Source organism: Homarus americanus, unplaced genomic scaffold, assembly GCF_018991925.1.
Source record: "Homarus americanus isolate GMGI-L3 unplaced genomic scaffold, GMGI_Hamer_2.0 scaffold40856, whole genome shotgun sequence".
Classification (NCBI taxonomy): Eukaryota; Metazoa; Arthropoda; class Malacostraca; order Decapoda; family Nephropidae; genus Homarus; species Homarus americanus.
In genome coordinates this window covers 5,026,384-5,052,077 of record NW_024734615.1, presented here as the reverse complement: position 1 = coordinate 5,052,077, position 25,694 = coordinate 5,026,384, and the positions used below count along the sequence as shown (strand labels likewise).

The 25,694-nt window shown below is 43.7% G+C and overlaps 1 protein-coding gene across 2 annotated transcripts in view; it reads right to left on the bottom strand.

The window, feature by feature from the left end:
* LOC121870390 (kynurenine/alpha-aminoadipate aminotransferase, mitochondrial-like) overlaps positions 1–20,958 on the bottom strand; it is a 55,773-nt gene extending 34,815 nt beyond the window's left edge. Inside the window, exons 1-2 of one of the 2 annotated variants that reach the window (XM_042372214.1) lie at positions 20,803–20,958; positions 11,674–11,732 (exon numbers count right to left, since the gene is read on the bottom strand). In XM_042372214.1, coding sequence (XP_042228148.1) covers positions 11,674–11,731 — 58 coding nt within the window. In that variant the 5' untranslated portion in view covers position 11,732; positions 20,803–20,958. Of the gene's footprint in view, positions 1–11,664; positions 11,733–20,802 lie in introns of both variants that reach the window. The other variant, XM_042372213.1, reaches the window with a different exon arrangement.
* Positions 20,959–25,694: the final 4,736 nt, after the last annotated feature.

The window sequence follows — 25,694 nt, the reverse complement described above, 5'->3', positions numbered from 1 at the left end:
AACTAGAACAAAATATATGGATGAGATCATAATATATGACAGGAAATGAAAAGAAAGAACATTGACTTGGAGAACATAAGCAGAGAAGCATAAGAGTTACTTATATAAGAATATATAAGAATATAAGGTATATAGAGATAAAGAACATATAAGAATATAAGCAAGAATATATAAAGTAAGTATGTGTGTAAAGAACTGAAGAAGGATAAGTATATAAAACGGGATACTCATTGAAAAGAATAACTGGATGGTAAATTATTGAAAAGAGGAAACTCGGCCCGTTACACCATTAGTCTCACGTCAATCATAGGCAAGTTGCTAGAGTCAATTATTGCTACAAAAATCAGAAGCCACCTTGAAACATTCAACTTAATTCATTCTTCTCAGCACGGGTTCACCCAGGGACGTTCTTGTCTCACAAATTTGCTTAGCTTTTTCTCAGAAGTATTTGAAGCGGTAGATAATGATAGGCTAAGTCATATGATATAATTTATTTAGATTTCAGTAAAGCATTCGATAGAGTCCCTCATGAGAGATTGATAAGGAAGGTAGAAGCACATGGAATAGGTGGATCAGTATTAAAATGGATTAGGTCATGGTTAACTGGTAGGAAACAAAGAGTCAGCATAAATGGATCTGTATTAGGCCCTCTGCTGTTTGTTATATTCATTAATGATCTTGATTTAGGCATAACTAGTAGGATTAGTAAATTTGCAGATGATACCAAAATGGGGAGAGTGATAAATTCAGACAGTGACTTTGAACACCTTCAAAGAGATCTAGATACCTTACATGAGTGGTCAGTAGACTGGCAAATGAATTTTAATACTGATAAATGCAAGGTACTACAGATAGGAAGACGAATACAAACGTTAAGTATAAACTAGGTAACACGGAAATAGAAAACTCAGTTTGTGAAAAAGATCTAGGTGTATTTGTTAGCAACGATTTGAAACCTAGAAAACAATGTATTAGCGTTCGCAACAAGGCAAACAGGATTCTTGGGTTCATATCTAGGTCTGTGAGTAACAGAACTGCTGACGTTATCTTGAAACTTTACCTAGCATTAGTGAGGCCACACATGGATTATGCGGTTCAGTTCTGGTGTCCTTATTATAGAATGGACATAGATTCTTTGGAGAGAGTACAAAGAAGAATGACAAAAATGATCCATAATATTAGAAACCTTCCATATGAAGAAAGACTGAAAAGCTTAGGCTTACATTCATTAGAGAGGCGTAGAGTTAGGGGAGATATGATAGAGGTGTACAAGTGGGTAAGTGGGATTAACAAGGGTAAAATGGAAGATGTTCTGAAGCTCAGTAATAACGAAATAACTAGAACAAATGGCTTTAAATTAGATAAATTCCGATTCAGAAAGGATATAGGCAAGCACTGGTTTGGTAATAGAGTTGTGGATATGTGGAATAGGCTACCGAGTGCTATAGTAGGATCGGGGACGCTAGGGAGCTTCAAGACGAAGTTGGATAGGCACATGGAAGTGCTGGGATGGGTGTGAAAGGGATCTGCCCTGTATGGGCCAGTCGGCCTCCTGCAGTATCCCACTTTCTTATGTTCTTATGTTCTTATATCGTCATTACTTCATAAGAATATGAAAGCAACACTTATTTACTGTTCATATATATTTTAATTAATGTTTCTGAATTTGTTTTTATTGAATTAATGTATGTGTGTGCAAAATTAACAAAACAATTTATTAATAATACGTGGAATATTAGAGGAGACGAGACGGCTGCCGGCATTGTTTATGTTAAAGCTTACGAAACTGTATTGGACGTCTCCCCTACAACTGCGTAGCTGCATGCCACCTGCTACGTCTTCCCTAGCAACCAAACGAGCGGCCCAGGGGGCGTCACCAGATGCCACAGTATCCTAGCAACAGAGCCAAAAGACCGGCTACTTCCAGGGTTTTCCCACCATGACTCACAGATGACTCACGGCTGCTGTGTATATAAGCTCTGTCTCTCCATTGAGATTCATTCTGCTCACGGTTCCTGAACATGCAACATCTCTTCCAAGCAAGCTCCTGGCTGTCCCGTTCTCATTCAACCTGGAGGCCAGCAACAGGCAACATCTTCTCTAACGAAGCTCCTGCACATCTACCTCCTCCAATACGCTACTCACTGAACGTGCCTACTGAGCAGCTCCTCACCACACGGCACCTCCAGCACCAGACTGTCTACCATATAACATATATTATACAAGAAAACCACCTTAGAGTTTCCATCCATTCTGAGTGCTAGACAACATTATATCACGAAACCCTACAAAACCAGTGACTGATTGGTTCTACATATAAAACTGAAGAAAATAAGACCCTGATTTTAGCTGTCGTAAAATTAATGTAAAAAATGAATATGGTTGTTTGAAGTACCTGTAATGTTATTTAATGTTAATAAATGGAACAATACAAGTAGCTAACCATAAATGGTAAAAAAAAAAGTGAGACTGCTCGTATGTAAGTGCACACATGTGAAAACATATCGTCATTACTCTACATAAGAATATGAAAGCAACACTTATTTACTGCTCATATATATTGAAGGGTTAAACGTTGTACTCTGTATAGACAAGCAGAGAGAGAGAGAGCAGCCGAACTGCCGGATGTAAACAAACCTTAATTTCCCGCGGCTTTGTTTTTTGTTTTTTTTTAAGGGGATTAGCCCACCCGGGCATAGGTCACTGACCCACATTGGGGCCTGAGGGGCAAAAATTTAATACTCCTGTAATAATAATAATAATTCAGATAAGTAAAAAAAAAAAAAAAAAAAAAAAAGCTGCCTATCAACCTATTGGACAAACTAAAATCGTTCCGGACCACGGGAGTTACCGGACCACAGAATGCCGGACTAGAGAGGTACAACCTGTACTACATTTATTAAGCTTAGTCTTAAAGGAGCTCATACATTTTTAATGGGGTTCAATTCAGTTCTTACTGGGCCAGTCAAGCAGCTCCAAGTTGTGATGATCCGCAAACGATTGTTGGATGCAATAGTCTTTGTCTACATATGGACAGACATCTTATATAAATATGGGCTAATTACATATTGTGTTCATATATAACACACTACCTGGATTAGCTAGACTAGGGGCAGAAGTTCCTTTTTCATCATATTCCATTATGTTCCACACAGCAATTAATAACTTATCTCATCTTTTCCTGTCATGTTGCAGATGACATTCAGGTCACCTCTATAACCCAGTAAACCTGCTAACTAAGCAGGTAAGTTACTGGATGGTAGCGAAAACAAATTTGTACATCATCCCACCCAAATGTGTGACTATAGGCTCCAATCGCTAAGCCTACTATATATCACCTCGTGGCCCTGTGTTGGTTAATCCATACATAAACCCAACAGAAAGTGATACACTATAACTATAGTTTTTTATACTAAAGAGAAAAGGGTGCTAGTGGTTAATTGAAACTTCAGATATATTACTTGTTACTCCTAGCAAATCTAACACAACATAGCATTTACAATCAACAGTGTGACAGTGGTGAAGAATAAAAACTAGTATAATCCTCCACCACAAAGTTACATCAAAGTGTTCCCTGGTGGTTAACCAATTATTCATGCATGGAACATGAACTATTCAAGCTGTACCTGTAACGGACATGCCGTGAACAAACACAACCGGTCCACCTTTTGCAGAGATAGCAGAAAACATTTCTTTAAATTTCTAAATACAGTACAGTGAACCCTCACTTTACGCGGTCAATTGAACCCACGGCGGCCCGCGTAAAGTGAGAAACGCGTAAAGTGAACAACATAACATATGGGATTAATTGAAATAGAGACCGGGCAGACCCCCAAACTCCACTTTTTCAGACACAATACCTACGTTGTAGTAAAAATAACTTCTTAATTTTATGATGGTATGCACACACAATTAATAATTAAGAGAAATATCAATAATATTAGGTTTTTTAACACTTACATTAGTAAAAAAGATGGCTGGGCACACGGGGATGGGCGGTTGGTTCCGAGGCAGAGGGCAGATTATTGGCCCTCACCTGTATCACTTGTATCAATTGTATCACTATCCACCACAGAGGCTTGCAGGGCCTCTTTGTCAAACCCCTCAAAGTCCATATAAGTCCATATCCTCACTATCATTATCATTATCACTGACTTGGGTCGACTGTGGTGGGTGGCTGGTGAAGAACTCGGTAATGTTTTGATGACTGGGCGACCTTGTGCGCACCCTGCTTGCGCCGCTCTCCGCGTAAAAGGGTACACACACCGCGGAAAGTGAGCATTCCGTGTTCGGCAGGGTACCACGTAAAAGTGGAAAAGCGTAAAGTGGGACTGCGTAAAGCGAGGGTTGACTGTATATGGTTGTGGTGAACTATCCTTGGGTGTGGATTAAGTTCCCCATGTCATGGCAACATACCCAGACCCACACATTACACATGACATACCCACTGCACACTTCTTCATAAGTGGGGTATGCTATAACGAATCTAATTGGTTCTAGAACCTTGTTCGTTATAGCATTCGTTTGTTATAGGATTAATCCATTCCAGGCCCCCAAATACAACCACTTAACACTGAAAAATATAATATAAAATTGTAAACATTGTAAAAAAGTGCATAAATATGCATTTAAACCTCTAAAATAAAGAATATCATTAATACTTGTAATAAAAAAACAATATATTAGTAAAAAAAAAAAAAAAAAAGTTCGTTGTAGGAGTTTCGTTCGTTAGAAGCATTCTCAATTTTATAGGTAAAACCGTTCGTTATAGGAATATTCGTAGTAGAATCCATTCGTTATAGCATACCCCTGTATGCTATAACTGTATGTTGGCTTGAACATACCTGGGGAAATATTACAAAATATTAACCAGCAATATAATAATAATGATCAGTAATAAATAACAATTATAATCATTTAATTTGTTGGCTTGTTTATATTGATGTCCGTAATGCCCGAAAAATTTGATAAGATGGAATATCTTATCTTTCCTCCTCCAACAATGAACCTCGCCATGTGAAGTGAAGTGGAGGAGAGGGTTTTCTCGTTTGTGAATATTACCTATCCACAGAAATCCAGATGTTTCTCCACATGTTGTTGGGCGATGACGCCAAGTTATTTCAGGAAATCAAAAACCAAGCGGACTGTGAAGAGCTGCAGAAGGATCTCTGTGGGCTCCAAGAATGGTCGAAGAAATGGCTGCTGAGATTCAATGTCACGAAGTGTAAGAGGATACACCTGGGGCGTACCAACGGTAAGGAGGCGTATCATATGTCCCAAATGGATGAAGAAACTGCACTATTGAGACTGAATGTGAGAAGGACCTAGGTGTGTATGTTGACAATGAGCTGAAGTTCTCGGGCCATTGTGAAAAGAAGGTAAATCAGGCAAATATTTTATTGGGTCTTATAAGAAGGTCGTTCAGATATCTAGATGGTCCGTCCCTCGTAACGATCTTCAAGAGTGAAGTGCTTCCCCATCTGAAGTACTGTCACCCCGTCTGGTCCCTGACATATGCTAGGGACTGTCAGTTGGTTGAAAATGTTCAAAGGAGAGCCACCAGACTGGTGCCTGCACTTCGGCACCTCAGCTACCCTGAGAGATTTGAGTGCCTGAACTTGCCTAGCTTATACTACAGACGGGCAAGGGGTGACCTAATTGAGGTGTATAAGCATCTCAAGGGGCACTACTCAGTCGAGTGTCCTTACTTGGAGCTGGCGGACGCTTGCCCCACAAGGGGTCACAGCTCAAGATTGAAGAAGCCGCAAGTCCAGAAAACTGTGAGGGAAAACTCTTTTGGAGTGAGGGTTGTAAACTCTTGGAACAATCTACCAGAAAGTGTTGTGATGGCACCGAGTGTGAGCTCTTTCAATACAAGACTTGAACAACACTGGAGCGGGTTCAGGTACATTCAGGAGCCGGTGCATGCCCAGTACCAGTACTTGCCAACAGTGCGTGACAAAGATATGACCGATCGCCCGGGCGGCTAGCGAGCCGATCTTTTGGTGAAGAGGATAAAAGAAAAGGAAAAGTATTAAGAGACGTGACCGATCGCCGAAGCAGCTAACGAGCCGATCAGTGGTGAAGAGGATAAAAGTAAAAAAAAAGTAAAAGAAGAGTAGCCTGTTGGCGCAGTGTTGCTCCATCAACAATTGTTTTTTAGCAGGTGTCTAAATGCAAGTGTAAAAAATGACATTTCTATCCACACCCTGCAAAATACAATATGCTTAGCAAATGCTGCATCTTCTGAGAATGGAGGAGGGCCGGAGTTACTACTAAGAGCAAAGACTTTACCGAGAACAAATTCTGGCTTGAATGTCATGTACAGTAATAGTGACACGTTCCTTGAAAAGAGAGAGGAGTTTGAAACACTACTGAAGGTACACTAATCCGATATTGTAGGAGTTGTAGAACTGTTGTACAAGAACAGGAGAATCGACCCAGAGGAATGCGAGTTCAATATTGCTAGATATGACTCATTTACGAACCTTTTTCAAGAAACTTGCAAGAGTGGTGTGGTTATCTATGCTAGGCAAGATCTTAGAGCCAGCCAGGCGAGGGTACAGGGAGAGGATGTTTGGAAGAGTCCAAGTGGTGTAAATTTGCTTTATGTCGGGTGTATCTACAGATCCCCAAACTGTAGCCCACTAAATCAAAGGAACTTAAGAGCCTTAATGGACAATGCAGCAATGCTCAACCCTAGCCACCTCCATATCATAGGGGACTTTAACTATGGCGACATCGACTGGAGAAACCCGGAGATAATTTTCTGTTCCAACATGTTAAAGAGCCGACACATTACAGAGGGAGCAAACATCCAAGCCACTAGACCTCATCATAACATACAAGGAGGGTATGGTGGCCAAACTGGAACACCTTGCCCCAGTTGGCACCAGTCACCATGTAGTGCTGTCATTCAGATTTAACTGTTACCTAGTTCATGATAAAGCCAGGCCAAGGTGCAAATATTACAAGGAATATTATGATGGGATGAGGGAAGAGATGGGGGTATTCATTGGCCTGACTCACCAAGGCACAAGAACACAGACACTATACTGAATATCATAACTAGTAAAGTGACCCATTTGATCGATAAATATATACCCAAGACCAAACCCAGTGCCTCTAGGAATACGAGGGGATCCCTACACATAAACCATGCGGCGGTCGACAAAATTAAGAAGAAAACCCAGAAATTCAAGACGTGGGTTGGGTCAAACGGTGAGCAGGACAGGGGGATGTATGCAAGAGCCAGAAACCAAGCAAAGGTAGAGTGTAGAAGGGCTGAAAATGAGTTCCAGTTTTACCGCTATGCAAAGTCGAAATTAAAATCGCGAATAGGCGTATCAGACCTGAGGCTTGAAGATGGTAGTTACGCAGCTTCTGACCAGGATAAATCTGAGGCATTGAACAGCTTCTTTACCTCGGTGTTCACAAGAGAGGATGCAATTAAACTTCCTGCGTTTGAGGACAGACGGTTCGACACAGCACTGACCCACACTGGTTTCACAGAAGAGGTGACCTAGTTGAGATGTATAAGCATCTCAGGGGGCACTACTCAGTTGAGTGTCTTTACTTGGAGCTGGCGGACGCTTGCCCCACAAGGGGTTACAGCTCAAGATTGAAGAAGCCGCAGGTCCATAAAACTGTGAGGGCAAACTTCTTCGGAGTGTGAGTTGTGAACTCTTGGAACAATCTACCAGAAAGTGTTGTGACGGTACCGAGTGCGAGCTCTTTCAAGACCAAACTTGACCAACACTGGAGCGGGTTCAGGTACATTCAGGAGCCGGTGCATGCCCAGTATTTGCCAACAGTGCGTAACAGAGACGTGACCGATCGCCCCAGTGGCTAACTAGCCGATCAATGGTGAAGAGGATAAAAGTAAAAGTAAAACAAAATATTGTAAGGTGTCCCCTACAATGCCCCCCCCCCCCTTCTGTGACCCTGGGCTTCAGGATGGTCGAAGGGATGTAAAGCTTCCTGGTGGCTGTCAAAGACACACGGGGTATAACAGGCTGTGGTTTTGATTCTGCGGCTACTGTGAGTGACGAAATCCTGAGAAAATATCGTGTCCTCAGGAGGAGGAGGAGAGGAAGTGGTAGGAATAGGAGAAAGAGAGGAAGTGGAAGAAACAGGAGCAGTTGCTGTCTCAGGAGGTACCCAGAAGTCTTGTGGATGCAGTGAAGCTGACGTTGGTGGAGATAGAGGCTAGGAATGGGAGAGATGTATGAGGACGGAGGGGTAATGCTGAGCCCACTTGGGAACTCATCGGGCAAAATGGCTGGCTTGAGGCAGTCAATGCCGAAGATGTCGTATCTGCTGAAGAAGTCGATCGTCAGTAACCTTGCTGAACAGGATACAGCTGGGGAAGGGCCATCGTTAGGGCACTGCAGTGGGGTCCGGTGGGCATCGCGCCTGATAAGAACTTATTCAGCGTCAAGGAGAGCTGTGGGGGCAATGAGATAATTGGCGAGGAGCAGTGACCTTGAATGATGCTATTGATGTCATGATCACAATTGTACGGCTCGTAATTCACACTTAATTCTTCATATTATGCTCCACCGTCCACAAAATACGTATGAAACTAATGAATTATTCACCTGTTTTCATTTATACTACATGAAGTGCATTCTTACAATGAAAGTTAAATTTAAGAGATAACCTGTATGAGTAGCTGTAAGTCCAATATACCTACAGTGAGAAATAGCATTCAAGGTGTATTGGGTAGTGGGTATATGTGTAGAGTGTGTGTGTGTAGAGTATGTGTGTAGAATGCATGTGTTAAGACGATGTGTTTTGAGTGTTCCACCGACATCTGGAATCAATATATTTCGTGTGAAGCTACGAGATGACCGTTCACAACTGAAGTTGGATTTCCTTGATCTACAGACCTCAGAAAATCCGATGAGCTTATTGAAATTATTGTCAGTTTTGTATTTTAGATTCCCATTAATCTTGAGAGCATAAGCTGTCAATTAGGGAAAACTTTGAAATGCAAGTTATACTCCTGGGAGTACAGGATGCAGTGGCCAGAAGCTCCACCCACAATGTATTATCAATCTGAGAACTTGACATCAATTTAATTCTTGCATTGCAAAGCTTGAATACTGATTAGATTATAAAATTTAATCTTATAAAATTAATATAAGCTCATAGCCTGATTTTCATAAGCCAAATGTATCTTAAATGAGACCGATAAATGTCTGTAAAATTCCCACCTAAATATCTCAGGGGCATAAAAAAGGGCAAGCGGAGTTGGACTCGTTCACTCTGAAAGCATTCTCCTCATCAGCCAGGTACTGTATGTTATTCCGTGTCTCATCGTCCTATTAAGTGAATTTGACTTAGTTGAATTGTGTCGAATATGTCAGTGTTCCTGTTAACGTAATTGAAGTCTTGTGTGTTAACGTAATTCTGTTCGAGTGCCATCAGTTTCCTAACAAGACGTATTTTGAGACAGTCATATTTTGATTAATTCACTCTAAGTCTAACGCATTCTCCTCGTCAACTGTGTGGGCTGCTGGAGTTGCAGGACCGTGCCGGGAGGCGGTGGCCAGTAGCCAAGAGGATGTCCAACGAAGGAGGTCTTTACTTCGTCAGGATCAGAATTTTGAGTTAATGGAGCCAACATGAGTCGTGAGCCTACGGTTACGGTTGTTTCCTGGAGGCATGGCTCGAACCCAGGACGCTGACACCCAGTGTCTACGCTCGGCTTCTTGGAGGTGGTAACATCTTGTATGTATCTTTTACTTTACTTTTATCCTCTTCACCACTGATCGGCTAGTGAACTGCTTGGGCAATCAGTCACGTCTCTGTTACGCACTGTTGGCAAGTATTGGGCATGCACTGGCTCCTGAATGTATCTGAACCTGCTCCAGTGCTTGTCAAGTCTGGTCTTGAATGAGCTCACATTCGGTGCCGTCACAACACTTTCTGGCAGATTTTTCCAAGAGTTCACAATTCTCACTCCTAAATTTATCCCTCACAGTTTTCTCGGCTTGCGGCTTCTTCAACCTGGCGAGCTTATGTACCTCAATTAGGTTTCCTGAGATGCTTATGCACCTCAATTAGGTCTCCCCTTGCCCGTCTGTAGTATAAGTTACGCAATTTCAGGCGCTCTAATCTCTCAGGGTAGTTGAGGTGCCGTAGTGCAGGCACCAGTCTGGTGGCCCTCCTTTGGACATTTCAATCAACTGATACAGGTAGTCCCTAACCTACCATATCTCAGGGACAAGGCAGGGTGACAGTACTCCAGATGGGGAAGCACTTCACTCTGAACGGCCTTCTTATAAGACCTAATATTTTAGTTTCCTGATTTACCTACTTGCAATGGCCCGAGAACTTCAGCTAATTGCCAACATACACACCTAGGTCCTTTTCACATTCAGTCTCAATTAATGCAGTTTCTTCGTCCCGTAGGTACATATGATATGCCTCCTTACCGTTGGTACGTCCCAGGAGCAGCCTCTTATACTTCGTGACATTGACTCTTAGGAGTCATTTCTTTGACCATTCTTGAAGCTCACAAAGATCCTTCTGCAGCTCTTCAAAGTCAGCTTGGTTCTTAATTTCCCGAAATAACTTGGTGTCATCAGCAAAAATTTGTATGGAGGAATGTACAGCGTCAGGCATGTCATTTATGAAGCAAACAAACAACAGTGGGCCCAATACACTGTCCTGTGGTCCCCGCTTGTGATGGGTACACATGACGATTTCGTGCCATTAATCACCACACACCGTTTGCGGTCAGGAAGAAAGTCTCCGGTCCACGCTAGGCCTTTTCCCTGAATCCAGTACCCTTCCAGTTTAATTTTCAGCTATCAAATAGGGTTCTAGGACAACTGCCCTCTGGCCAATTGCCTCCCATAGGACAATTGCTCCCCATTGCTCGAGTGAATCTTTTGTACACCTAACCTGCATCACCATTAACCAGATTATTACAGGAGATCCAGCACCACCTAAGAAGAAACGTTATCATGATTCAACAGCCAGAATAGCAACCATCGTACAAGACTTAGAGAATCTCTGTGTACATAAGCCAATAAATAAAACATGAAAATAAAGTATTAATCACTGGCAGTGGGGGGCAATTGTCCAGGGGGCAGTTATCCTTATACCATCAAACAGGGAGGTACTACCGCCTGGGAAGATATTAGCAGCATAATGTGTTGTCTAATAGTAGACCCTGCTGCCATATGGCATCACGAAAATTGTGACCAAGTCCCAGGCTGCTGATATGACTTTCTGCCTCATTTACACACAATTGCAGGGTTTCAATTGTTTCTCTTACTTTGACAACACAACATACATACTGTATATCGTTTCTCATTCTTGATCTATTTTTCGTTTTTGTATTTATTTATGGTTATTTATGGTTGTTGTTGTTATTATTATTATTATTATTTTTATAATATAATATAATTTTATTGTATTTTTATTTGTATTAATTATTATTATTATCAATATTTTATTATTTATTTTAGTTTTTATTATAATTTTTATTTATTTTTAATAATTATTATTATTATATTTTTGCCCCCCTCCCCCCAGGCCCTGATGTGGGTCAATGACCTGTGCTCGGGTGGGCTAGTACTCGCAAAAAACAAAAAACAATAAAATAAATAAAAATAATAATAAGCATGAAAGTTTTCTAAAAGTATTTACTCATCTCACTGATTCCTGATGGCATTCTGTTTGATGACTTCGTTGATATAAATCTTGAGTAATCCATGCTGAAAAAGAAAAATATGGTTAACGTTAATACAGGATGCGGAGAAGTTGGACGGTAAGATCAGTGTCTCTTTAATTTTATGTTTTGATTTAAAAGAAATGCCTGTATTCCTTTGAGTAACAGGATACTGAAAATGGGGTGAGTAGAGTGACTCCTGGAAAGGGCTGCCCAGTTATGCACAGACAGGATTGGACTGCACTGCTGCATCGATCCTGTAGTGGATTCCTCCCCTACAAGCACCGAACCTTCTCGAATTCCCCAGCCTTTGCCTCCAGCGCCGCCCACGGAGCGGGGGTCAACTATCTACCCACGCCTACCCCCGCCTTATAAGGCCTGACGCCGCTGTGACCAGTCTCTTTACTCCCCAGTGCCACCAGCAAGCAACACCTCCTCCTCCGCGCCAGCCGTGCGGCTGCCGCTCCCGCCAGCGACCTTGACGTCCCTCAAGCCGCGTGCCCTCACTCTGGGCACCCTCACCACCCAGTTCTCTCTACTCAATAATTATTACCATGCTACCTACCCAGCAACAAGCTACATTGTACATCCAATACAATATGTATACAGTGAGCACATTGTGAGTTTCCATTCTCCATCCCATCCTGAGTGTGCACCAATATCTTATAACCCTACAAATGGTGACCCCGGAGTGACGCACTCACACAGGATGGAGGAGAAACCGATCACTCTCCCAGTCTTCAAGCAACATGGACTGGCTTATCCACATAGAGGCAGCTCTCATCGGCTCTACAGCTACTGTCTCTACACCGCAGGTTAGACACCCTAGAGCAGCTCTGCTACTCTAAGCAGACAGCCGCTCCTCTTCCTGCCCCAAGCACCACGTCCAGCTTGGAGAAGGTCGTGCTGATCGTGCTCCCGCTAGAGACCAAGGAAAATGGCCGCTTTGGATCGTTGTGCCATGAGGGAAGAGGAGGGGAGTGTGGGGAAGGACGACCTCCTTGCCACGCTGTTAAGGCAGCTGGGGCAGTTGAGGAGTGAGGTTGACACTCTAAAGGGGGAAAATGAAGCCCTCAGGACGGAACTCCTTCAGGTAGGTGTCCTGCCTAGCAGGACACCTGCGAAGGAGGAGCAGGCGTGGAGAGTGGTTGTCTCCAAGGGGACTAGGGTCAGGCTCAGGAAAGCTGACCAGGGTGTGGAGTGCAGTAACCCTTACCAGGTGCTGCAGGAAGCTGGAGAGGAAGAGAAGAGGCAGGACGGTATGGATCAAGGAGAGGAAAGGGCAGTTGTACAAACCCTGCCCACAGGTAAGGTCGTAGTAGTTGGTGACAGCCAGGTGAGGTTTATGGATAGGGCTTTTTGTGCGAGAGATAGGAAACGTAGGACTAGGGTATGTTTTCCTGGGGCTGGGATAGGGCATATAGCCGAGAGGTTAGACAGAGTTTTGTCAGGGGAGGGTACCAATCCAGTAGTGTGTCTTAGTGTGGGAGGAAACGACATAGGTAAGGTTAGGAGTGAGGAACTTTTCAAGAGGTATAGGGAGGCGCTGGGGAAGATTAGAGATAGGGGAGGGATCCCGATGGTATGTGGTGTCTTGCCTAGAAGAGGGGTTGGTCGTGAATGGCTGTCCAGGGCAATTGCTATTAATTGCCGACTGGAAAAACATTGTGCAAACAATGGTTGGGCATTCATTGATGACTGGCAACGATTTTATGGCAACGACTACCTGTACTGTCGCGACGGAGTACACTTGTCTCGTGAGGGGGTAAAGACGTTGTCTGCATCCCTGGAGGGTGAAATTGTCACTCCGAAGGGGGGTTTTCGCCAGTAGAGAGGGGTCGGGGAAAATGGGAGTCAAAAAACAAGCAGGTCCTGGGAAGTAGTGAAACAGAAGTAGATAATGCTGAAAATATAGTTCGTCATAATAACAAACATCAAAGTAATAAATGTAAAACAGATAGAAACGGAAGAAATATATTGAGTGTTTATTATACTAATAGTAGAAGCCTGTGTAACAAAATGGACCAGCTCAGGGCCATTGTTAGTAAAGAGAACATAGATATAATTGCAATAACGGAAGCATGGATAAATTCAAACAGCAAGCATTTTTTAGCAGAATTTCATATTCCAGGATATAACCTATTTAAATCTGACAGAGTAGGAAGGAGAGGTGGCGGTGTAGCAGTGTATATCAGGGTGTCATTAAAAAGCTGCAATAAATCAAACATTAAAACAAATAGCGACAATGTAAGTATTTGGGTAGAGATTGGTGAGGGCAGTGAATCCGTAGTCATTGGTGTTATATATAGACCACCTAATTTGAGTAGGAACGATGGTAAATTGCTATGGGAGGAAATAAAGAAGGCATCTAATAGAAACAATGTATGTATTCTAGGCGATTTCAACTTTTCGGGCATAGATTGGAAAAATCAACTTAGCGATAATGAATCTGAAGATTTTCTAGAAGTAGTACAAGATAGTTTTTTATATCAATTCATAAACTCGCCCACTAGAGGAAATAATATCCTCGATTTAGTTCTCAGTAATAATGAAAATCTAGTAAAAGATGTTGGGATTGGAGACGAACTAGGAAACAGTGATCATAAAGCCATATATTTTAACATAATATGGGATGGCAGGAAGAAGGAAAATTCGGCCTTGATCCCGGATTTTAGGAAGGCTAATTACAGTAGCTTAAGGAGAGACCTAAGGGATGACCCTATGGTCAAAAGATTAATCCCCCCCACACCTCTGGAAACTGTCAACTTAGGACGGGAGAACCCCGAATTTAATTTAGCAGCTACTTATGAACAATTTATTGCGACAATCCATAATGCTCAAAATAAACACATCCCTAAAAGAAAATTCAGATCGATACAGAACAAACCAAAATGGATGAATAATAGACTCTTAGATCTTCTAGGGAAAAAAGAGGTATATAGAAAAAGGATTAGAAAAGTAAAATCACTTACTTGGTTACTATCAGAACCTAACAAGACAGGTAAAAACAGAAATTAGAAGCAAGAGAGAATTATGAAATCAGGTAGCAAAAGCGAATCGAAAAATAACCCCAAAGCTTTTATCAACCTTATATAAATCAAGGTTAGAATACAATAGGTCCCTTAAAACTACATTGGGAGAAATGACTGATGATGAGTTAGAAATGTGTGGTACGTTAAATAGTCATTTTCATCGTATTCACAAATGAAAACCTAGCACAGTTTCAAGTTCCATAAAATTTATATAACGACAGTATAGAAAATATGTTGATGAATATCAATATTACTAGTAACGATGTGCTTAAAGAAATTAACAAACTGAAGCCTCATAAATCGCCTGGTCCAGACGAGGTATATGCTAGAATATAAAAAGAATGTAGAGATGAGTTGAGTAATCCATTAGCAGTTTTATTTAATAAGTCATTAGAATCGGGCCTAGTGCCAGAAGCTTGGAAACTTGCAAATGTAGTTCCGATTTTCAAAAAAGGTGATAAATCAATTGCATCAAATTACCGTCCCATTAGTCTCACGTTAATCATAGGCAAGTTGCTAGAGTCAATTATTGCTACAAAAATCAGAAGCCACCTTGAAACATTCAACTTAATTCATTCTTCTCAGCACGGTTTCACCCAGGGACGTTCTTATCTCACAAATTTGCTTAGCTTTTTCTCAGAAGTATATGAAGCGGTAGATAATGATAAGTCATATGATATAATTTATTTAGATTTCAGTAAAGCATTCGATAGAGTCCCTCATGAGAGATTGATAAGGAAGGTAGAAGCACATGGAATAGGTGTATCATTATTAAAATGGATTAGGTCATGGTTAACTGGTAGGAAACAAAGAGTCAGCAGAAATGGATTTAAGTCAGACTGGGGTGCGGTCAAAAGCAGAGTTCCCCAGGGATCTGTATTAGGCCATCTGCTGTTTGTTATATTCATTAATGATCTTGATTTAGGTATAACTAGTAGGATTAGTAAATTTGCAGATGATACCAAAATGGGGAGAGTGATAAATTCAGACAGTGACTTTGAACACCTTCAAAGAGATCTAGATACCTTACATGAGTGGTCAGTAAACTGGCAAATGAATTTTAATACTGATAAATGCAAGGTACTACAGATAGGGAAGACGAATACAAACGTTAAGTATAAACTAGGTAACACGGAAATAGAAAACTCAGTTTTGTGAAAAAGATCCTAGGTGTGTTGTTAGCAGCGACTTGAAACACAGAAAACAATGTGCTTGGCACCAACAAGGCAAACAGGATTCTTGGGTTCTATATCTAGGTCTGTAGTAACAGAACTGCTGACGTTATCTTGAAACTTTTACCTAGCATTAGTGAGGCCACACATGGATTATCTTGGTTCGGTCTGGTGTCCTTATTATAGAATGGACATAGATTCTTTGGAGGAAGTACAAAAGAAGAATGATAAAAATGATCCATAATATTAGAAACCTTCCATATGAAGAAGACTGAAAAGCTTAGGCTTACATTCATTAGAGAGGCGTAGAGTTAGGGGAGATATGATAGAGGTGTACAAGTGGGTAAGTGGGATTAACAAGGGTAAAATGGAAGATGTTCTGAAGCTCAGTAATAACGAAATAACTAGAACAAATGGATTTAAATTAGATAAATTCCGATTCAGAAAGGATATAGGCAAGCACTGGTTTGGTAATAGAGTTGTGGATATGTGGAATAGGCTACCGAGTGCTATAGTAGGATCGGGGACGCTAGGGAGCTTCAAGACGAAGTTGGATAGGCACATGGAAGTGCTGGGATGGGTGTGAAAGGGATCTGCCCTGTATGGGCCAGTCGGCCTCCTGCAGTATCCCACTTTCTTATGTTCTTATGTTCCTACCGACCCCAACACACCCGTCCTGCCTCAGACGCCGCCCCCGGCCCAGCAGTACCCCCTGCCGCTCCTCCTGATGCAGCCCTTGCTCCCGACGCGGCCCATGCGCCTGAGTGCGGACCCACACACCCCTCTTTTCTCCCTCAGGTACCCCCTGCTACTGTCGTGGACCCTGCTGCTGTCATGCTCCCTGCTGCTGTCATGGACCCTCTTCCTGCTGACGCAGCCCCTGCTCCTGACCCAGGCCCACACACCCCAGCAGGCGCATCTGAGGACTCTTTACCTGTCGCGAGTGAAGCACAACATTCATCGCCTCCACAACCCTCCCTCTCTCTCTTTTCTCCCACAGATCTCGTGTACCTAGACAGAGTTGCCCCCCTAGCGGTCGGCTCATCCACGCCCTCGCCGCACGGTAATGCAGAGGGAACAGCACAAGAAGCTCCTGCTGGACTTGAAGCAGAAGAGGGAGGAGTCGAGGAGGAACGGGGACAGGTGCACATGGGTTATACTCAGGGGGAGGGTAGTGGAAACAAGTGTGCCGACACAGGGCCAGGGGGCAGCAGTGCACCCTCCACCCACTCAACCCCCCACCCGGGAGGCGGCACCAGCTCAGCCTACCGGACAGGAGGGAACGAGCGCCGTGTAAACAATGACATTTTTAACCACACCCTGCAAAATACAGTGTACTTAGCAAATGCTGCAGCTTCTGAGAATGTGGGTGGAGCGGGTTTATTACTAAGAGCAGAGACGTTACCGAGAACAAATTCTGGCTTGAATGTCATGTACACTAATACTGACACGTTCCTTGATAAGAGGGAGGAGTTTGAAACACTACTAAGAGTACACCAACCAGATATTGTAGGAGTTGTAGAACTGTTGTACAAGAACAGGAGAATCGACCCAGAGGAATGTGAGTTCAGTATTGCTGGATATGACTCATTTACGAACCTAACTCAAGAATCCTGCAGGAGGGGTGTGGTTATCTACGCTAGGCAAGACCTTAGAGCCAGCCAGGCGAGGGTACAGGGAGAGGATGTTTTTGAAGAGTCCAAGTGGTGTAAAATTAAATTAAAGGGAGGGGACTTACTTATCGTCGGGTGTATCTACAGATCCCCGAACTGTGGCCCACTAAATCAAAGGAACTTAAGAACCTTAATAAACAATGCGGCGATGCTCAACCCCAGCCACCTCCTTATCATGGGGGACTTTAACTATGGCGACATCGACTGGAGAAACGAGTCAACCCCGAATGACTTGAATAATCCTGCTACTCTTTTTGTAGAAACTCTGAGAGATAATTTTCTGTTCCAACATGTGAGAGACCCGACACATTACAGAGGGGAGCAAACACCCAAGCCACTTGACCTCATCATAACAAACGAGGAGGGTATGGTGGCCAAACTGGAACACCTTGCCCCAGTTGGCACCAGTCACCATACAGTGTTGTCATTCAGATTTAACTGTTACCTAGTTCAAGATAAGGCCAGGCCAAGGTGCAAATATTACAAGGGAAATTACAATGGGATGAGGGAAGAGATGAGGGGTATCAACTGGCCTGACTTATTAAGGTACAAGAAAGCAGACACTACGCTGAATATCATAACTAGTAAAATGACCCATTTGATCGATAAATATATACCCAAGACCAAACCCAGTGCTTCTAGGAATACGAGGGGATCCCTACACATGAACCATGCGGCAGTCGACAAAATTAAGAAGAAAACCCAGAAATTCAAGACGTGGGTTGGGTCAAACGATGAGCAAGACAGGAGGATGTATGCAAGAGCCAGAAACCAAGCAAAGATAGAGTGTAGGAGGGCTGAAAAGGAGTTCCAAAGGCTGGTTGCACGCGAGGTCAAGTCAAACCCAAAGGCGTTTTACCGCTATGCAAAGTCGAAATTGAAAACGCGAGTAGGAGTATCAGACCTGAGGCTTGAAGATGGTAGTTACGCAGATTCTGACCAGGATAAAGCTGAGGCATTGAACAGCTTCTTTTCCTCAGTGTTCACAAGAGAGGATGCAACTAACCTTCCTGCGTTTGAGGACAGACGGTTCGACACAGCACTGACCCACATTGTGTTCACAGAAGAGGGTATTAGAAATAAACTGTCCAGGCTAAAGGTCCATAAGAGTCCTGGACCTGACATGGTGCATCCTAGAGTGCTAAGAGAGCTGTGCAACGAGCTTGCAGAGCCCCTGAAGATTCTGTTTTGTAAATGCCTGGATGAACAAATGGTCCCCAGTGAATGGAAAGTGGCTTATGTGAGTCCTATCTTCAAGAAGGGCGATAGGCACTCCACGAACAACTATAGACCGGTGAGCCTGACCAGCATAATATGTAAAGTACTTGAGAGTATTATCAGAGATGCAGCGATGGAACATCTACTACGAAACAACCTTGTAAAAGATTGCCAACACGGTTTTATGCCGGGGCGCTCTTGCTTGACACAATTGCTCAAGGTATTGGATATTTGGACCTATATTCTAGAACGGGGTGGTAATATCGACAATATTTACCTACTGTAGATTTTGCCAAGGCTTTCGACAGTGTACCCCACGAAAGGCTGAAAATCAAACTGGAAGGGTACGGAATTCGGGGAAATGTCCTAGCGTGGATAGAAGACTTTCTACATGACCGCAAGCAATGTGTGGTGATTAATGGCACGAAATCGTCATCTGTACCTGTAACAAGTGGGGTACCGCAGGGTAGTGTATTGGGCCCGCTGTTGTTTGTTTGTTTCATAAATGATATGCCTGACGTTGTACACTCCTCCATACAAATGTTTGCCGATGACGCCAAGTTATTTCGGGAAATTAAGAACCAAGCGGACTGTGAAGAGCTGCAGAAGGACCTCTGTGGGCTCCAGGAATGGTCGAAGGAATGGCTGCTGAGATTCAATGTCACGAAGTGTAAGAGGATGCACCTGGGGCGTACCAACGGTAAGGAGGCGTACCATATGTCCCAACGGGATGAAGAAAATGTACTAGTTGAGACTGTGTGTGAGAAGGACCTAGGTGTGTATGTTGACAATGAGCTGAAGTTCTCGGGCCATTGTGAGAAGAAGGTAAATCAGGCAAATAAATTATTGGGTCTTATAAGAAGGTCGTTCAGATATCTAGACGGTCCGTCCCTCGTGACGATCTTCAGGAGTGAAGTGCTTCCCCATCTGGAGTACTGTCACCCCATCTGGTCCCCGAGATATGCTAGGGACTGTCAGTTGGTTGAAAATGTTCAAAGGAGGGCCACCAAACTGGTGCCTGCACTTCGGCATCTCAGCTACCCTGAGAGATTGGAGCGCCTGAACTTGCCTAGCTTATACTACAGACGGGCAAGGGGGGACCTAGTTGAGGTTTATAAGCATCTCAGGGGGCACTACTCAGTTGAGTGTCCTTACTTGGAGCTGGCGGACGCTCGCCCCACAAGGGGTCACAGCTCAAGATTGAAGAAGCCGCAAGTCCAGAAAACCGTGAGGGCAAACTTTTTCGGAGTGAGGGTTGTAAACTCTTGGAACAATCTACCAGAAAGTGTTGTGACGGCACCGAGTGTGAGCTCTTTCAAGAGAAGACTTGACCAACACTGGAGCGGGTTCAGGTACATTCAGGAGCCGGTGCATGCCCAGTATTTGCCAACAGTGCGTGACAGAGACATGACCGATCGCCCGGGCGGCTAGCGAGCCGACCTTTTGGTGAAGAATATAAAGGAAAAGAGACGTGACCGATCGCCCAAGCGGCTAACAAGCCGATCAGTGGCGCAGAGGATAAAAGTAAAAAAAAGTAATAATGTCCCACATGTGGCATGCACCGCCGTTCTGCCTCACATGTGGCACGCAACTCTGCCAACCTCCTGTGTACACTGTATCTCCCTGTGAATGGTGTATTATAAACACAGTTTCAGTCCTTGAGAAAGCACACAAACCAAATAAAATTTAAAGTCTCTGTGGCACCTATGACACGAATAGGCTGACAGTTGTCCTTACCAGCTTGATTGCCAATATGTATTCACTTTAAGTTATTTATAGTCTCTTCTGCATTCACTGATGACAATTATGAACTGATTTAACTAAAGGCACAGTACTACACTCCCTGGTTGGCTGTTGAGATCAGAGAGAGCACATCGTGAGTTTCCTTTCTCCATTTCATCCTGAGTGCGAACCAAACACCTTGTACCCCACAACCCTGACACAGTACCACGACAGTAATCTACAAGGTCACTAGCAGACACTTATGTAAGTAAATCAATATATACTAATTCTGTACTTACATAACAAATGGAAGTATAATTTATATGTAGTCTTCAATAATATTAAATGCATAAAATTACTTTATGCCACCGCCACAACGCCACTATTTACAAACTGCTCAAGTGACTGCAAACACCTTAAGGAAAGGACGGGCTGTTACTGGGGGGTTAAGGGAATAGTACCAGCGCTGCCGTCTATAACTCTGCTTTATGACGTCATTTGTTCTCGCGTTTTCGTTGGGTATTAATGGTCATTAAAAAGCATGAATTTTAGGTATAACTATTGTAATGTCTTGGCAAAATATAAACATGCACATACAAAAACCCTGCAAGCATATAATATTATAACATAACATGGGAACCTTAAACACTAATTGAACAAAAAATATCAAATAGAAATTAGCATCCTCTGATTTGGTATAAAATTTATACATCCACCCTGGAATTTCACAGCCTCAGACAAGGCTAATAATGAATTAATCGAGGGAGTTTGCAGAGGGTTTCTGGATTTTGTTTTCATTAAGTTTAATTTAGAAAATAGTCTCTCTGCATCTGCATTGGATGTTGGAAGAGACAATACCTTGTAGTGGATTTCTCCTCTACAAACACTGTTTGTCGCTGAGTAGCCGACCCCACCAATTCCCCAGTGTATGCCTCGTGGTCTACGTCAACCAGTGCCGCCATACATCACGGAGCGGGGGTCAACTACTAAGCCACGCCTACCCCCCGCTATTTAAGACCTGACCTCGTGGTGACCTGTCTCTTTCTACCTGGCTTGAATGTCATGTACACTAATACCGACACGTTCCTTGATAAGAGGGAGGAGTTTGAAACACTACTAAGAGTACACCAACCAGATATTGTAGGAGTTGTAGAACTGTTGTACAAGAACAGGAGAATCGACCCAGAGGAATGTGAGTTCAGTATTGCTGGATATGACTCATTTACGAACCTAACTCAAGAATCCTGCAGGAGGGGTGTGGTTATCTACGCTAGGCAAGACCTTAGAGCCAGCCAGGCGAGGGTACAGGGAGAGGATGTCTTTGAAGAGTCCAAGTGGTGTAAAATTAAATTAAAGGGAGGGGACTTACTTATCGTCGGGTGTATCTACAGATCCCCGAACTGTGGCCCACTAAATCAAAGGAACTTAAGAACCTTAATAAACAATGCGGCGATGCTCAACCCCAGCCACCTCCTTATCATGGGGGACTTTAACTATGGCAACATCGACTGGAGAAACGAGTCAACCCCGAATGACTTGAATAATCCTGCTACTCTTTTTGTAGAAACTCTGAGAGATAATTTTCTGTTCCAACATGTGAGAGACCCGACACATTACAGAGGGGAGCAAACACCCAAGCCACTTGACCTCATCATAACAAACGAGGAGGGTATGGTGGCCAAACTGGAACACCTTGCCCCAGTTGGCACCAGTCACCATACAGTGTTGTCATTCAGATTTAACTGTTACCTAGTTCAAGATAAGGCCAGGCCAAGGTGCAAATATTACAAGGGAAATTACAATGGGATGAGGGAAGAGATGAGGGGTATCAACTGGCCTGACTTATTAAGGTACAAGAACGCAGACACTACGCTGAATATCATAACTAGTAAAATGACCCATTTGATCGATAAATATATACCCAAGACCAAGCCCAGTGCTTCTAGGAATACGAGGGGATCCCTACACATGAACCATGCGGCGGTCGACAAAATTAAGAAGAAAACCCAGAAATTCAAGACGTGGGTTGGGTCAAACGATGAGCAAGACAGGAGGATGTATGCAAGAGCCAGAAACCAAGCAAAGATAGAGTGTAGGAGGGCTGAAAAGGAGTTCCAAAGGCTGGTTGCACGCGAGGTCAAGTCAAACCCAAAGGCGTTTTACCGCTATGCAAAGTCGAAATTGAAAACGCGAGTAGGAGTATCAGACCTGAGGCTTGAAGATGGTAGTTACGCAGATTCTGACCAGGATAAAGCTGAGGCATTGAACAGCTTCTTTTCCTCAGTGTTCACAAGAGAGGATGCAACTAACCTTCCTGCGTTTGAGGACAGACGGTTCGACACAGCACTGACCCACATTGTGTTCACAGAAGAGGGTATTAGAAATAAACTGTCCAGGCTAAAGGTCCATAAGAGTCCTGGACCTGACATGGTGCATCCTAGAGTGCTAAGGGAGCTGTGCAACGAGCTTGCAGAGCCCCTGAAGATTCTGTTTTGTAAATGCCTGGATGAACAAATGGTCCCCAGTGAATGGAAAGTGGCTTATGTGAGTCCTATCTTCAAGAAGGGCGATAGGCACTCCACGAACAACTATAGACCGGTGAGCCTGACCAGCATAATATGTAAAGTACTTGAGAGTATTATCAGAGATGCAGCGATGGAACATCTACTACGAAACAACCTTGTAAAAGATTGCCAACACGGTTTTATGCCGGGGCGCTCTTGCTTGACACAATTGCTCAAGGTATTGGATATTTGGACCCATATTCTAGAACGGGGTGGTAATATCGACAATATTTACCTAGATTTTGCCAAGGCTTTCGACAGTGTACCCCACGAAAGGCTGAAAATCAAACTGGAAGGGTACGGAATTCGGGGAAATGTCCTAGCGTGGATAGAAGACTTTCTACATGACCGCAAGCAATGTGTGGTGATTAATGGCACGAAATCGTCATCTGTACCTGTAACAAGTGGGGTACCGCAGGGTAGTGTATTGGGCCCGCTGTTGTTTGTTTGTTTCATAAATGATATGCCTGACGTTGTACACTCCTCCATACAAATGTTTGCCGATGATGGCCAAGTTATTTCGGGAAATTAAGAACCAAGCGGACTGTGAAGAGCTGCAGAAGGACCTCTGTGGGCTCCAGGAATGGTCGAAGGAATGGCTGCTGAGATTCAATGTCACGAAGTGTAAGAGGATGCACCTGGGGCGTACCAACGGTAAGGAGGCGTACCATATGTCCCAACGGGATGAAGAAAATGTACTAGTTGAGACTGTGTGTGAGAAGGACCTAGGTGTGTATGTTGACAATGAGCTGAAGTTCTCGGGCCATTGTGAGAAGAAGGTAAATCAGGCAAATAAATTATTGGGTCTTATAAGAAGGTCGTTCAGATATCTAGACGGTCCGTCCCTCGTGACGATCTTCAGGAGTGAAGTGCTTCCCCATCTGGAGTACTGTCACCCCATCTGGTCCCCGAGATATGCTAGGGACTGTCAGTTGGTTGAAAATGTTCAAAGGAGGGCCACCAAGCTGGTGCCTGCACTTCGGCATCTCAGCTACCCTGCGAGATTGGAGCGCCTGAACTTGCCTAGCTTATACTACAGACGGGCAAGGGGGGACCTAGTTGAGGTTTATAAGCATCTCAGGGGGCACTACTCAGTTGAGTGTCCTTACTTGGAGCTGGCGGACGCTCGCCCCACAAGGGGTCACAGCTCAAGATTGAAGAAGCCGCAAGTCCGGAAAACCGTGAGGGCAAACTTTTTCGGAGTGAGGGTTGTAAACTCTTGGAACAATCTACCAGAAAGTGACGGCACCGAGTGTGAGCTCTTTCAAGAGAAGACTTGACCAACACTGGAGCGGGTTCAGGTACATTCAGGAGCCGGTGCATGCCCAGTATTTGCCAACAGTGCGTGACAGAGACGTGACCGATCGCCCGGGCGGCTAGCGAGCCGACCTTTTGGTGAAGAATATAAAGGAAAAGAGTCGTGACCGATCGCCCAAGCGGCTAACAAGCCGATCAGTGGCGAAGAGGATAAAAGTGAAAGTAAAAGTACACCAACCAGCCAGCAACACCTCCTCCGCCTGCCTGGCGGTCCTCTCTCCCGTCGGCGAGCATGGCGACCCACAGCTGGTCCTCCTCTGAGCATCCTCACCAACCAGCTCTCTCTACATCACACTTGTAACCATGCTGCCTTCCCAGCACCAAGCTGCATTGTACATCCAATACAACATGTATATAGAGAGCACATTGTGAGTTTCCTTTCTCCAACCCATCCTGAGTGTGAACCAAACATCCTGAACCCCACAATATATATTACTGAAGAAAAAATTATTAAGTCCTTTACATTTTATATGCATTTCTTGAACAATGAGGAATATATTCCTCATGGCGTCTCTGACGTAGAATGTGGACGGCCTCTCCTCATGACGTCACCAACTGTCATATGTTTTCCTCGTTAGCAGACGATATTCCTCAAAAGGGCAGCACTGGGGAGTACTAGGAGTAGCTGCTATATCTTGTCACCCAGCAGTGCTGCCAGACTGTTGGATTCAAATTTCTCTAAATTCATGGATGAAAATTCCCCATTTCTTAAATTATCTCATTTATTTAAGTTTAAGCATATATATCCTGAAATTATAAATAATGTATGTATTTTATTAACTATATACAAAATACAGGCATAGTAATGTGAGCTCTTTCAAGACCAGACTTGTCAATGGTGTGTAACAGAGACGTGACCGATCTCCCAAGCGGCTAACGAGCTTGTGGGGTTCAGGATATTTGGTTCACACTCAGGATGGGATGGAGAAAGGAAACTCACAATGTGCTCTCTATATACATGTTGTATTGGATGTACAATGCAGCTTGGTGCTGGGAAGGCAGCATGGTTACAAGCGTTGAGTAGAGAGAGCTGGTTGGTGAGGATGCTCAGAGGAGGACAGCTTGTGGGTCGCCATGCTCGCCGGCGGGAGCGAGGACCACCAGGCAGGCAGAGGAGGTGTTGCTGGCTGGTTGGTGTAGGTAGAAAGAGACAGGTCACCACGAGGTCAGGTCTTAAATAGCGGGGGGTAGGCGTGGCTTAGTAGTTGACCCCCGCTCCGTGATGTATGGCGGCGCTGGTTGACCCAGACCACGAGGCATACACTGAGAAATTGGTGGGGTCGACTACTCAGCGACAAACAGCGTTTGTA